The 15,845-nt window shown below is 44.3% G+C and overlaps 1 protein-coding gene across 2 annotated transcripts in view; it reads right to left on the minus strand.

Moving 5' to 3' along the window:
• Positions 1–15,355, minus strand: part of LOC112815548 (solute carrier family 22 member 2) — a 28,959-nt gene extending 13,604 nt beyond the window's left edge. For both annotated transcript variants that reach the window (XM_025861580.2, XM_073894185.1), the window contains exons 1-5: positions 14,576–15,355; positions 12,861–12,964; positions 7,259–7,413; positions 4,922–5,090; positions 438–552 (exon numbers count right to left, since the gene is read on the minus strand). In XM_025861580.2, the coding sequence (XP_025717365.1) occupies positions 438–552; positions 4,922–5,090; positions 7,259–7,413; positions 12,861–12,964; positions 14,576–14,986 (954 nt within the window). In that variant the 5' untranslated portion in view covers positions 14,987–15,355. The remainder of the gene's footprint in view (positions 1–437; positions 553–4,921; positions 5,091–7,258; positions 7,414–12,860; positions 12,965–14,575) is intronic.
• Between the last annotated feature and the right edge of the window lie 490 nt (positions 15,356–15,845).

Here is a 15,845-nt window from a genome sequence, read left to right on the forward strand (position 1 = left end):
GGACACCCCCGTGTTGTGTTTCATTTTAAAAGACAGGAGACTGCTCACAATGTTTTGGGACAATTTTCTATCCAAAATGTTTAAAATTCTAAGAAATGATTTGTGTCTGAAGACTCTTCCCTCCAGGGAGAAGCCCCCTCCCTGAGCACGCAGATGGACACCCAGGGAAGGAAAATATCTGGTACCTGGGTACCAGTGCCCCCCACAGCCTTGGGTTGCACACGATAGAAGCTCCTCGTTTGCCTTTAAATGATTTTTGGTTTCCTTTAGTTTTATGTTTTTGAATGATTTAGAATTTTCTTTACCAGGGACCATGAATCCTAGTACGACAGAAATATCCTATTGCATATGAGCCCTGTCTGTGACTCCCTATTGAGAATGCATGGCTTTCCCAGATCCTCCTGTTCCCTGATCTGATAATTCAGCTGCTTGCTTACCTGAAGGGAGGCCGGCAGAGATTTTCCATTTTTCTTTGCGATGTACTTAATGACTCCCATGGCTTTAGCACTTTTGTTCTGGGAGATCAGCCACCTCGGAGACTCAGGTATGCACCTAGGGTATAGCACAATGTTATCAGTGCTGTTCAGTATGGGATGGGGGCATCTTCCTGAGCTTCCTTCCCCAGGGGTCATAATCAAATTTCTGCGAGGGATCTTACACAGTGAAGTTCAGTTGGATCTACAAAGGAGCTAAAGTTGTGCAGGGGCTGCCCAGCAAAAGAAATCAACAAAATAAGAAAGCAGCCTACTGGATGGGAGAAAATATTTACAAATCATATATCAGGTGAGGGACGAATGCCCAAAATATACAAAGAACTCATACAACTCAACTGAAAAAAAAACTGACTTAAAAATGGGCAGAGAATCTTAATATACATTTTCCCAAAAAAGACATTCAGATGGCCAATAGGTACATGAAAAGATGCTCAACATCACTCATCACCAGGGAAACACAAATTGAAGCCACAATGAGATGTCACTTCACATCTGTTGGGAAGGCTAGAATCAACAAAATAAGAAATAACATGCTGACCAGGGTGTAGGGGAAGGGAATGCAAACTGGTGCAGCCACTGTGGGAAACGATGCGGAGGGTCCTCAAAAGATTAAAAACAGAACTACCGTATGATCCAGCCGTTCCACTTCTGGGTATTTATTAGAAGGAAAGAGAAATGCTAATTCAAAAAGATATACACACCCCTATGTTTCTTGCAGCATTACCTACAAGAGCCAAGTCGTGGAAACAACCTAAGGGTGTGTGTGTGTGTGTGTGTGTGTGTGTAATGGAATATTACTCAGCCATATAAAAGAATGACGTTTTATCATCTGTGACAACATGGGTGGGCCTAGAAGGTATTATGCTCAGTGAAATAAGTCAGAGAAAGACAAATACCATATGATTTCACTTATATGTGGAACCTAAAACAAACAAAGTTCATAGACACAGGGAACAGATTGGTGGGGGAGGAGGTGGACAGAATGGGTGAGGGGGTCAAAAGGCACCAACTTCCAGTTACAAAATAAATAAATCCTGAGGATATGATATATAGCACGGTGACTATAGTTAATAATACTATATTGCATGGGGCACCTGGGCGGCTCGGTCAGTTGGGCATCTGCCTTCAGCTCAGCTCATGATCCCGGGCTCCTGGGGCCAAGCCCCGCCTCGGGCTCCCTGCTCCGAGGGGAGGGGTTGTGGTATGTGGGTTTTTCCTCCTTCATCCGCTTTTATTCAGCCTTATGCAGGAAACTTGCAGGCCCCCTCTTCAGAGAGTTCCCAGTGGGACTCTGCAAAGCAGGGGTCAGCTGAATATCCAGCCAGCCCTGTGCTAGAGGGACGAGAAGCAGGTTGGCCGGGGCTCGGCCCGTGCTGAGAGCTGACAGCCGGGCTGCAGGGGTGCTGGTGGCAGGATGCGGTTCTGTCATGGGGGAAAGCAAGAACTTTATGTGTATTATTCTGAGAGCTGATTTCTCAAAGAAGGAGGTAAGAATTTGAGGCAAGCTGGTGGATCTGGGCAGACACAGGGAGCCGCTGGAGCTCCTTGAGCAGGACTCCGGCCACTTGGATCTGTGTTTGGAGACCACTCGGAGCGGCTGGCTCAGGGTCGATGGGAGGAAGAGGGACTGGCAGGCTGGAGGTAGCAGGGCTGGCCTGGTGGGAGTTCTGGCCTAGAGTCATGTGGGCCCTCACTCCGGGAGAGAAGGTTGCTCTGAGAGGTGGGGCTTAAAGGAACTTGGGACGGAAGTTTGTGGGAGTGCAATGGAGAGAGGACTCAATGACAACTGATGAAGATTCGACATTAAGAATGGAAATGTGGTGAGCTCAGCCATAATCAATCCACAGCTCACAGAGCGCATCCCTTCTGCTATGACACCATAGGGCGATTTTTCTAGATCACATTTGGTGCATAGGTTCAGCCCCGTCACCCACACCTCAGGAAGCAGGGTCAGTTCAGCCAGGTGTTGCATGAACTGAAGGGCCAAGAAGGTGAAGGACTTGGGAACCAGGTCAGAGAAGACAGGAACCATAAATGGCTAGCCTACAGGCGGAAAGTCTGGGTGGACTCTCAGGGGCATATCCAGATAGTGCAAGAATTACCCAGGAGAATAGAAATTAACTTTTTGAAGCTCTAAGTGCAGAATTGGGTGCCCTGGGTACACTTGCCGGGAACGTAAATTCTGGCTCAATGAGAAGTCTCTGGAACATGAGCTTTGGGTTCCATAGTAAAGCGGCTTGCTTGATGATGAAGTAGGAGTTAGCCATTAACAGTGTTACCTGCCCTCCAACAGCTGACAGCCTACTGGGACAGACGGACAAGTCCCTCAGTGTCAAGTGAACGGCTGATCTCAACAAGCAGTAATATGTGAGGGTTACAGAGACGTGTGTGTAATGCCACGGGGCAGGGGACCGTGGCCCCACCTGGGCAGGCTGATCAAGGCCAGCCGGCACAGAAGTCCCTCCTCCGGTGACTGCCACATCCCCTCTGCCCCCATAGCTCCTCCCTTCTAGTCATGGCAGCCCCTCTCTCTTCTTCTGTCCTGGCTCCTCATCCTCAGCTTGCCTTTTCAGGATTTGGTGTTTTCTTGTGATCTACCCCATTTCCTTCCGCTCCTGACTCTGCTCATTTTCTCTGAGTGATTGCCTCCATCCCGTAGCTACAACAAAGACGGGAATTTTACTTGAATTCCTGATCCTTACGTTCAACCCCGCCTGGCTATGCGCATGTTCATGTCCTTTCTGAATCTCCAACTTCTGCACGTCCCAAGCTCGCCTCATCATCCCACCTTTCAAACCTCCTCCTGTGTTCCTTATCTCTGAACGGTGCCCCCAGCACATACACACAAACCTCCGCTCCACCCACGAGGCACCTCTTCTCTCTAAACCTTCACATTCAGTCTCCACCAACCTCTGTCATTGCTACCTGATGCAATGTGTTTACAGTTTCCTTCACTTGTCTTATTTCAGGCCCTGTCTTCTCTTGCAAGGATCATGGCAATAGTTCCTTGCCTAATGTCTTTATCCCCACTCTTGCCCCCCAAACACCTGTTTTCTACTCTACATCGCCAGGGATCTTTTAATGTTGGTGGTTGCATCGTGGAGGTTATAGATTTGTAAGTAAATTAAATTTGATTCTATTGAGTAAAAATGGCAAGAAGGAGGGCTCCAGAGGTGGTCAGAACTTGGATAATAGGTGTGTCTTTTCTGTTGTGCTAAAGCATCAGGGAAACAAAACTGTTGAAAGATTTTGAGGCAGGAGAGGAACACGGTGGAACTGGATTTTAGAAATGAAACTTGGATTGGAGGATGGCAGAACAAGTGTTGAAGAAACCAGGAAGAGTTTATTGCAGGTATGGCTTCAGAGACATAAAAAGAGGAAGAATGGATATGGGAGGGGGGTTAGGGTTAGTCTCAAGAGTTTGACCAGCTTTTGGAGGAGAGACAGGCTTCCTGGGAAGGGTTGAGATGCTTAATTCTTAGACAAGGCGACTATGGGAAGAACAAGTGGATACATCCAGAAAGTGGCTTGTTGCATGGGAGAGGGGTTTGCTTGTGATAACTCAGCATCCCTCTTGCTTTACTTCGGGTAACCTCACATTAGGGATTTCTGATAGTTTCTGCTGTTTCCACTGCTTCCGTGGTTCCCTCGGCAGGTGTAACAAACATTTCGCATGCCCTGGAGACTCTGATTTGCATGGTCTGTCTGGGGTGTCCTGTTGGCCTGATCTGGGAATAGGACTGATGGGATTGATTAGAGATGTCTGCCTTGGGCAGGGACATGGGGAAGTGGTGACACAGCTACACTCCATCTTCTCTTACACTAAAGTCTCCTCTGAGCAGGGAGAGCGTAAGAATACTACTATTGTCAATCTCTGCCAAGGGCACCACAGTCACTAGAAGTTAATGTAAGCAACACATAATTTGGGGCGCCTGAGTGGCTCAGTGGGTTGAGGGTCCGACTCTTGATTTTGGCTCAGGTGGTGACCTCAGGGTCATGCGATCCAGCCCCTCGTTGGGCTCTGAGCTAAGCAAGGAGTCTGCTTGAGATTCTCTCTCTCCTTCGCCCTCTGCCCCTCCCCCACCTCACGTGGCCTCTCTCTCTCTCTCAAAAATGAATCAATAAATCTTAAAAAGAAATAAAATAAACACCACATAGATAATGTGAAAAGACATAAATCTAAAAACTCTTAAGCCCAAAGTAAAAGGACATTTGATTTCTAGAGAGGAAGACAGATTGAAGCTCATGGTATTTTTTTGGTTTTGTTTTGTTTTTTTAATCCTGAAACATGGACCTGGACTTTTCATGAAAGGAAAGAGTGAAGGACACGTTGGAATTTGGAAGGACAGTGTGCCTTAGGGGAGGCAGCCTTTTCAGAGAAATGAAATAGTTCAAATTCTTTCTTTTTTTGTTCCAAATGGACTTACCAGTAATAGAGCAAGAAGCAGATGTTGGGCAGAGTAGCAGTGAGCTGTAGCCACCTCCAATGAGGAAGCACATAGGCCACCCCAGCCAATGCCAGGAGCCCAGCGGTGAAGGCCACTTGGTAAACAACACCCACTGTTCTCCGATAGCTCAGCCCGACAAATTCTGTAACTGCAGAGAGAACCCAAATGGTCAATGCAAGTTGGTAGGACAATGACTTGGCTGTCCAATTTTGGGGAAACGAGCATGCCAACCTCAAAAAAGAGGCCAAATTCTAGAAGTTTTTTAAATAGCTTTCTGAAAAATTTTAAACGTTACTTGGGGCCTATTGTGTTATAATTATTGCTGCCACATTAATTAATCTAAGATCTTGTAATTCCACATTGGGTGAGGTGAGAGGCCTGCCAGTGTGAGCAAGATGTGTGATTTAGAGAATAATTTCAAGGGCAAATGCAACTGGATTTCAGATACATGCAAAAATTGTTTTGAAGCAATCCAAAGTTGTTTTTATTTTTTTTTAATTGTTTTTGCCTTTAAAAAAAATCCAGTTGTTTTTTATTTGCAAAATTTTGATCTAGAATAGTAAGGCAATGGTAATTTAAGTCCTGAATAAATGGATCAAAGATTGACTTGAGACTGTAGGTGGTTTTTATGTAAATGAACATCTCAATACAACTCGTTCTCTTATATGAGTTAAATATTTTCTTGGCAATCCTGATAATGTGTGTAAATGGCTTGGAAACCTGGTAGTGGGTTTAGTGGGTTTCCACATGATTGGTCAACTAGTACTGCTTGCAAGAACTGATTTTTAAATTTCCAGGAATTTTGCAAGCTGGTTTTTAAACCCATTGGTATCTTAAAGTCAGTCATGGTGGGAGTATTTACAATTTAGAAATCAGACAACACCAAAAATCAGGGCTTTTTGTTTTCGAAAAGCCAGGTTATCAGCACACCACTGCATGTGGTAGAATAATCAGCTTTCTCCCATTCCATGACTGCATCTTGACAGATGTGTGGAGTCTGTAGTACATGGATTTAGGGGATAGTCATTTCTATATCACACACATACTAGAATTTAAACTCCAGCTATTCCATGAGCCACAGACCTTTGGCTCTAAATGTTTAGTAATCATGTTAAAGACTTCAACTATTTATAAACCATATAGAAATGCCCTCAAAAGATATTTCTATATATTACTGCAAATGATCAAAAAGTATTTAAAACAAAGTTAAGCGAAAGTCTGTAAGTGCTCAGTAAATAGAAATATTTCGAAGTGGTTGGGGTCATGGATGGGGTCTGGGGGTCATGGGGCAGAAAGAGGTCAAGCAGCAAGATGTACCTCAAGGACAGTGAGAGGGACTGGAGAAGAAATTAATGGGCAGAAGGCTGAAATTTAAATTTATACAATTAAATTATACCTATTTCTACATATCATGTGTTCTAAAAACCAAATTACAGATTGAATAACAGTACATTAATAAATTACTTTGCTGCCCACATATAGATTAAATGTCTACCAGGACAGCACATAATAGCATCCAGCATCTTTCTTCTGAGTTGCAAATTAACTTTACCAGGTACAATTTTAAGCACACATATTCTAGCTCTCATGGGTAACCAGGGTTTTATGATGGTGATGGTTTCAATTTCAAAGCATCCATTTCCTTTCATTGGATGCTATTTGAGTGTTGCCAAGGGAAAAGAAAGATGGAGTTCATTCCCAAGATCTAATTAGGACGCTAATTTTTCTTAATATGGCTTTAAAGATGCTATGCTGTTAGGATTCAAATATTCTCCTATACTTCATGGATCTTCCGCGTAACTCTGGCTGCTAGTGAGTGCGACGGAAAGATATTCCTCGTCAGACAAGTGGCTGGGGAACTTAGACTCTCCACAGTGCTCACGTTCTCCCTTTCCATGTATATACATTGAGGATAACAAGAGATTTCCTAGAATCCATTTATGCAAAGCAGTCAAGTCCCTTATAAGTCTGACGTATCTGTCACCACATAATTTTCCATGTGTAGGCCTGGTAGGCTAGATTTTCTCTGTGTGTAACACCCCAGGGTACAGAAAACTTTTTCCTAAGAAGTTATATTAGAATCTGGACGGCTTGATGTTTACCCTCATTTCTGTCTTCATTGTTTTCTTTAGAGGAAGAATACAGAACGAGTGGACTGAAAAGATTTTAGAAATCCTTTTGATACAGAAAAAAAAAAATCTCTCAACATTTTCTTGAAGCTGGGTCCATTTTTTGGCACAGCCCCCTCCTGTCTCCTGAGGATTTGGGCAGCAACATGGCTTTGTTCTCACAGCTATAGCCACGAGCAATTCTTACTCAGGATGTAGCCTATTAACCAGCCTGCCTTGCTGACCAGCCCCTGGATCAAGCGGAAAATTAACACCCATGTATAGTTTGGGGAAACGGCCATGAGAACTCCAGATGCAGCATTTATGAGGATCGTCACCAAGAGGCAGAGCTTACGACCAAACCTGCAAGGAGAGAAACAAAGAGAGAACATAGAATTAGATTAGATTCATGAAGCCTGTAGAAAATGGCATGGGAGCTACGGAAATCTTAAGGGGAGGTTAGCTCTGAATTATGCAAACTCAGGAGGCTCGGATTGATGCCCATCAAGAGAATCCCTGACTTCAGGTTAGTTTGCTTCAGCACTTTCCCTCAGGGCGTTCTGTGAAAATTCTATGCACAATGAGCCCGTTCACCCCAGGGCTAGAGAACCTTCTCAGTCCCACACTGTGGAGGGTATTCAGGCAGGGGCTGATTCTTCCAGGCCACCCAGTGCTGAATGCCCTAGGGGCCCGTCTGGGTCTTCCATCATCGTAGGAGTGGGGGCCTTTGCACTAACAGTCTCAACCAACTGCCCATCCAAGAGTTTTTGCTTTAGGAAAAAGAAAATTCAGTGTTTAATGTATTCCCTCATCCATTTTCAACACTGCTTTTGGACTTTGTGTTATTTGCAAGTCTCCATGGAAAAGGTCTCTGGTGTCAGCTGTGGGGTGGGGGTGGGGCATCTTTGTCCTGGAGTACCCCAGCAAGATAGGTTCCACACCTTTGGTCTGAGGGACTTGGGTTTCATCAGCTGAGGGACCTGGAGAGTGTCCCAGGACACAGAGGAGGGGAAAACTTAGAGACCTGGTTGAATTTTGGCTTTATCACTTAGTGTGATGTAGGCCGGTTACTCAACCTTTCTCAATTTCCTCGTCTGGTAAAGACCTATCTGACCCAGTTGACAAGAGGATTAAGTGAGGATATTACACGTAAAGAGCTAGACAGTTGGTCTCCCCCATTTCCTGCCTTCTGTTTGTAAGGCAGGCTCTCTGAAAGTTGACTTGGGACAACTCGTTCATATTGTCATCATGTCATCATGCCCACCTTGTTTTGTTCTAAGAGACACCCTAATTGGCCGTTAATGGATATTTTAAAGATTCTTCATAGAAAGCAGTGTTTTATTTAATCTTTTCGTATGTACTTCAAACTGAAGAGTCACGAGTGCTTTATGTCATTCACTTTGCACATTTGATGGTGGATGAATATTTTTTATCAGCCGTTCTGCTTGTAGGCATCTGTGTTCTAGTGTCGATTTCAATATTAACTGACCATGTAAAAATAATCTGCAACATCATTAACAATTATTTGGGATGTGAATGTTTTAAATCTGAAATTTAGAGATCAAGCAGTCTCACGAGTAATTAATGTAAACGGATAAAATTCTTAAAACCCTCTTTTGGCTATTCAGTTCTTTTTTTTTTTTTAAGATTATTTATTTATTTATTTATTTATTTATTTGAGAGAGAGAGAGCATGAGAGGGAAGAGGGTCAGAGGGAGAAGCAGACTCCCTGCTGAGCAGGGAGCCCGAGGCAGGACTCGATCCCGGGACTCCAGGATCATGACCTGAGCCAAAGGCAGTCGCTTAACCAACTGAGCCACCCAGGCACCTCTGGCTATGCAGTTCTTAATTCTCAGTTAATTGTTCCCCACTGTAAATATCTGCCTCCTTGGCCATTTTTTTAGAGATAGAGAGAAAGAGAGAGAGAGAGAGAGCAAGTGGGGAGAGGAGCAGAGGAAGAGGGACAAGCAGACTCTGTGCTGAGCACAGAGCCCAGTGTCGGACTCCATCTCACGACCCTGAGAACATGACCTGAGTCGAAACCAAGAATTGGATGCTTAACTGACTGAGTCACCCAGACACCCCTACCTCCTTGGCCTTTTATTCAAAGTCTTCTAAAGTCACATCTCAACAAAGTATTTTCGCCTTTCTTCCCATATTCTCCCACTAAATCCCTTTCTTTACCCCCGAGGAGTTTATAAACATTTGCTCAGGGGATAGCTCTCTAGCTTCCAAAGTTGACTTGGGCATACCATAGTAGTCCTGCTCCTGTAGATGGATAAAATCCTGTGGCTGATAAGGGAGTATATTTACCATTGGAAACTCAGAGCATGGAAACCTTCAGAAAATCAAAGCTATGATGCAAAAAAACTTCAGTGGGGGATATGTTCCAAATAAGGACATAATGTTATTACAAAAATATGGCATGGCTGGAAGAAGTTTGGGAGATCTAGGATAGTGGTTTGAGACTTCTCCCTGCAACAGGATCACGTAAGTGATTAAATGAAAAATAAAGAGCTAAAACAGCAGGGCGGGGGGGACTCCAGTACTGCTAGCTTCATAAATCCATTAGCTACTTACTACTCAATTTGGCCCAGGCCTCATCAGCAACACCTGGGAGTGGTTAGAAATGCAGGGCTCACTCTAGGCCCCACTGGATCAGAATCAGAGTTCTAACAAAATCCGGGTGGTTTATATGCACATTAACATTGGGAAGCACTACTTTCATGTCACTGAGTTTCCTCATCTGCAAATTGGGGATAACAAAATCATTTTAAAAAGGCTGTTTTGATCCTAAATGACGTATAACACATCTGGATGCCCAATACAGTGCCTTGGCACATAGTCGGTAGTAGGGAGCTTGTTTAGGAGAGTTTCACATAGTTGGGTAAGTTTGACGATGACCCACTGGGGCTTTGATTCTGCTCTGATCTAGTTCCCTCATGAAATATAGACTGTGGGTGCTGGCTCTTGGGAGCTGATTGTTAGGCTTTCAGAAAATTTTCGAACTAATTGTTGAACACAGTCATTGTTAAAAATTACATCATACACTTAAGTAAATTATATTAAAAACAAGTGTAATAAACATGCAAAAACACTGTTTCCTAATTATTTTACCATGTTTGATGATTGTTGACGCTCGTGAGATTATTTACTTGTGTCCTTTGCATCTGTACAGTGGAAATACTGTAAAATGGTGCGTATTTCTAGCCAACTCTGTGTTCAGTGACCTCATTTTTTGGTAGCTTGAAACGACCACGGTGGGAGTATGTACACCATGGAAATCAGCAAATGGTATACATCAAGGCTTTATCCCCCAGAAAGCCAGTCATTGAACTTTTATAAGCATGCCACTAAATACAGAGCTTATAATTACTGATCAGTGGAGTAACAAATCTGGAATTGGTGAGAGATGACTTTTTTGTGTCAGGTGATACTAAAAAACATTCTTTAGGAGGTTTGAATGATGACATAAATTAGACATATTATAAAAAGGTTTATTTTCAAACTCTCTGACACATGCCCATCCTTCCTTCCTCCAGTCCATTTGCAAACTGACCTTCAGAAAGCTGACATGGTGTAAACCGCCGTATCCTTATTTACAACATTTTCATAATATCCTTCTGGTCTTCTTCTAAAAGCTACCTTAATCAACCGATGGTTCATATTTTTCAAAAGTATCATGGAAGACAATCTATTTTATTTAATGTTGGTTTAATCTGTAGCATAAAATGAGTTTCCATGAGATTCTTGTACCCTTGTATAAGATCTGAATATTGTCCAGAAATAGGCATCAAGTATACAAAGGTAACTTGCCTTTTCTTTTTCTCCACTGGCTGTTGTCTTATTACCCACTCTCACATGCATACCTGAGTAGAACAGAAAGGAAGAGGCAACAACCACCCAAACTTCAGGCAACTTAAGAAAAAGAAATGGAGGTTTGGATATTCATTTTTGCGGGGAAGAATAATGAGTAATCAACTTTGCATAGGAGATTTCAACAATAGGAACAAAATAATGAGGTCATCCAAGAAGGTGGATAATTGAGGATTATAAATCAGGAATGCACTGTCAGTGGGGAATTATAACCAGTCTCCTACTCCTTGAGTGGGATGAGAATAATTAACTTATTTATTTAACCAGCTGTGAGGCTCAGCCACCTATTTGCTCACTTCCAGTTGAGTGTTAGTAGCTCTGCCTTAGAGGGAACAAGGGAGCGGAGCGGGGGGTGAGGAGCCGACGGACGGGCCAGACAGACACACTGGAGCAAGGCAGACCCCAGACTGTCCCTTGCCGGCAACTCTCCTGACTTACAGAGTCTTCTCCAAACCACAGACCTCACTTGTGGGGCAAGAAAAATAAAGGCCGATGACCTTCCTCTTTACCTCACAAGCCTCCCACACAAAGGAAGAACCTTTAAAGGAGGACTAAGCAGACAGTTACAGAAGTGGCGTGAAGGACGGAGCTGCCCTGTGGCTCAGTGGCCTCAACTGCCCTTCCCCCCGCCCCCTGCTGCCACAGTGGGGGCCCAGGCTATGAAACTGCAGATGCCCCTGGGAGAGGACAGATTAAGCTATTGTTATTAATCTTTAACTCACTTGCAAGTTTTCCTCCAGCCTGACAATACAGCATAATCAAAGAAAATATTCGATTTACATTTAATATAATGCTCACGGGTTTGGGTTTATTTGCATCACATTGGAGAGGGCAACAAGCATAAAGTGCATCTGGCATTTATTTCAGAATTAAATATATATTTATATTTTGTAATAAATATAAATTTATTTTGTAATAAATATAAATATAAATTTATTAAACAGATTAGACTACATATATTTATTCTATAGTTCTATATCATGAGCTCATGGGTGACTAGTTATTAAAGAGAATGATACTGTCCAAACAGTTAAGCATGGTGCCTGGCACATGGACAATACCCAATAAATAGTATTATGAGTGCTAAAGTATCAACTATAAAGCAAATTTTTCTGTTCATTTCCCTTTTGAGGACTCCTAAAAATATCTAATTGGCCATCAACCTGGTAAAGATGCCTGTTATAAAGAACTGTCAGCACTGCGAATCTGGGATTTCAAAGTGATGGATAAATAAGACATACAGGCACAGCTGGATTCATACAACTCACGGAAAACTAGCTCCCTGAAGACACAGACCATCCAAGGGGACCATTTGCTATATGTTCTATACAGAGAGGTCTTTTCTCATCTCTCTCCAGGGACACTGACATTATGGAAGTGGATATTTACATCTGTCAGTGTAGATGGACCCAGTTTCCCTTTTACCAGATCATATCCTGCGTTCCACACCTATAATTACATCTGGCCCCAGGGCCCCAATTCAGTACTCCTACAATGCCAAGGACCAGACAGGGACAGCCACACGGAGAGTCTATACTGGCTTTGGGTGTAGGAGAGGCAGGCAAAGGAGGGAGAGCTCAGGGCCCTGCAGGCTCATGGATGGGGGAATGATGATGAGGCCAATGAATTGGGAATCACAAAAGGGATCAAGTCATCTATGACTCTCCCTTCTGACCCTAGCCCACAAGGAGAAACTGCTGCCTAAGGGAGAAATGTTCCTCTATGGCCCCAGGGAATTGGAAAATAGTCACATCGGTAGTGCCGATCAAAGCAGCAGAAGAAACCTCAAATTGTCAAGACGACTGACATGAGGCCAGGAAATTGTGGCCTTTGTGTTTGGGGAAAGGATGCTATTCAAGCAGGGGCAAGTGAATCCAAGTGCTTCCCGGACCTGCAGGACTTCTTAAATTCCACCAAATTCACGTGGCACCTACCTGTCTGCTAGGTAGCCGATACCCACAGCACCGATAAAAAATCCTGCATTCACAGTCGACTGAAACAGGTCCAGCATCCAGGAATTGGCACACACTAGGTTAAACTGCAGAGGGGCGAAAGGTTTCCCGGGTCAGGAGAGAAAACAACATTCTATTAGACCCAACTCAACCCAGGGAAACTCATTGAATATTCCTTGCATTGAACTGATGTGGCTGAATGGCATGGTGATAAACCAACTGTTCCTTGTTTATATGAATTTTCTTTACACAAGTGGAAGATTTGTCCCATAATCTATTTAGCATTCCCTCTGGAAGTACGTCATTAAGCCAAATTCTGTTGTTGGCTAAATCAGCTGAAATCAGGTTTCCCTTTCTTTTTAAATATATATATTTTTAAAAGATTTTATTTGAGAGAGAGAGAGAAGGGAGGGCAGAGGCAGAGGGACAAGCAGACTCCCCGCTGAGCAGGGAGCCCGATGTGGGCTCTATCCCAGGACCCCGGGATCATGAGCCAAGTGGAAGGCAGAGGCTTAACCCACTGAGCCACCCAGTGCCCCCCCCCACTTTCCCTTTCTAACTTTAATACACAGAAGCAAATTGGTGTGTAAATAGGATATAAATGCTGCCCCAAGGAAGTTGGGCTGTTTAGCTTCTCTTTGCTGTCTCTTTAACGGTAGGGGAAGCAGGAATGTCTTAGCAGGCTGTTACATTTGCTCTCATTTGGAACAAGAGACAACGTTGAAGGAAGAACAGGTGCTGGCCTGGAAGTGGGGAGATCTGATTTCTAGAGCGAACTGCTAACTCTCTCACTCTGTGGCCTTGGGCAAAATTTTTCTCAGTTCTGGGCCTCAGCTTCCTCATCTCTGTATGAAGGGATGAGATTAAGCCACGCTGTATAGCCTTTTAAAATTGTACGGTGTTATATCTATGACCTGGATCTATGGTTTTGTGTAACTATTAGACCGTTGAAGAAAAGCTCCTCTGCGTAAAAGTCTGTTCATACGGGATGTCTTCACATTACCCCAGCGGTCCTTTTAAATTAAGCCAGGCAGCTGGCTTTCTCTGGAGTTTTAGAATAATTGCATCCTTCCATTTTGCTTTGTCTCCAATAAAAGCAGGTCTCCACTTTTTTGTTTTGTTTTGTTTGTTTTCTCTATATTCATTAAGATGAGTCTTCATAATTAGATGCTAATGTCAGAGTTTTTAATAAAGGAATAGTGCCTTAACAAAAGCTCCAGCCCCAGAAGGTTTTATGCAAATGTTTTGAGCAAATCAAAGAGAGAAAAAGAGCCATCAAGAGAAAAACATATCCTATCACAGGGAGGCAACGTTCAAGTGAGTTCCATGAGCTCTCAGCGGTCCATCTGTTATACAGCGGCCAGAATGGAGGGCTTTCAGAAAAAAAGAGGAGGCTTGAAAATTTTCCTTCTCCTGGAATTATTTCCAGGAATCTGCTATGCTTTTGCTTGTTTCTTACCGCTGAAACTTGCGTGCCCTGGAATCATTATTGTCAGAATTTGATGAGGTTTAACTACTTCACTCATACTCCAGACAAATAAGAGGCTGCATGTTTTTGTTGGAAACTAGGATTTTATAAGCTTCTCTGAGTCCAAAGAGCATGTCCAGACAGTGTAAGAACCGGGTCTTCCTGGCTTCTTCCTTAAGAAAAGCTACTCTGTTGGCTTTTTCCTAATGCAAGTCTTGCACTCACTTACCTCGGTCACGATGGACGAGCCGTGCGTGTCGTACACCCAGCCGTGGCGACAGGGCCCCAGCGGCAGGTGGCTCCTGTTGGTGGCCAGGCCGGCCAGAGGGTCCACGCAGCTGAGGGCGCTCCGGTTCCAGTCCACCTCGTAGCCGCGGCACTGGCGGGGGAAGGCCTCGCCCATGGCCCCCGGGCCGGGCACCGTGTAGTTCAGCTCCTCTGCCAGGCTCCAGCCACATCGCCGGCTCAGCTCGGCCACCCCGGGGCTCAGGCAGCGGTGGTCCGGGGTGAAGCCCAGGAAGACGATGCCCACGTAGATGGGGGTGAACGCTGCAGAGAGTAGAGCTAACAGGAAAAATGTCTGTTTCTGGAAAAAGTCAAATTCCCCTATGTGCTCTAGAATGTCATCCATGGTTGGCATTATTACGAGAGGCTGGCGGAGTCCTGATGCTTTTCCCTGTGCTGGTACGAGCGTCCCTGAGCCAGGCCGTGGCCAGCTCAGCACAGCTCTTGACCAAGAGTCAAAGGGTGGGAGGGAGTTGACTTTAGAAAGTGCCTAGCCTTTGATCCAGACCTTTACTTACTTGCTCAGGCTAATTTCCAACCATGCCCTCCTCCGGGGGATGTGTGTCCTGCTGCTCTCCCAAAATGCCCAGAGCAAGTAACAGGGCCAGACGTTTGGGTTCGTTGTAACACCACTCTCAGTGAATTTGTGCTACCTCATACCAGAACCACAAACAGTCCCTCCTCTGTATCACACGGGGAGAAATCGGAGAGCGTTCACATATCGCAGACCTGTTAATCTCTCCCTAGTTAACTCAGTGTCCAGGAAATTAATATATTCGTATCTCACCCACGCAGCCAACCTTTTCTCTAAGGTGCTACAGAGAACGCACACGCATTTGGCTTTGCTGCCCGGTGTAACGTGAATCATGGTCTGGGGTCAGAGCTCTTGTCTGGATTCAAAACGGTTTGCAAATTCTACCCCTGGCCTCATTCTACAAACAACAGCAAGTACACTGGGGATCCCACGTTGTGGCTGCTTGTTTTGATTTTTTTTTTATTTCCAGATTTTGTAATTCTGCTTTTTAAGGATTTTAAGGAATGCCAGTCTGGCGTTCTTGCTTTACAACCCTGAAGTGTCCTTCCTTGACCCACTTGTGCGGAAAGAAGAAAATGTTCACCGCATGTACAGGTCAAGTGCAAATGCAGGCAGGAGTATCTTCATTCTTCTTTGGTCCTGGATATCTCTGCCTGTGGTCAGAGATGCAAACAGCCCG

This window comes from Callorhinus ursinus, unplaced genomic scaffold (genome assembly GCF_003265705.2).
Source record: "Callorhinus ursinus isolate GAN/ISIS: 27379988/994484 unplaced genomic scaffold, GSC_fseal_2.0 scaffold6, whole genome shotgun sequence".
Lineage (NCBI taxonomy): Eukaryota > Metazoa > Chordata > Mammalia > Carnivora > Otariidae > Callorhinus > Callorhinus ursinus.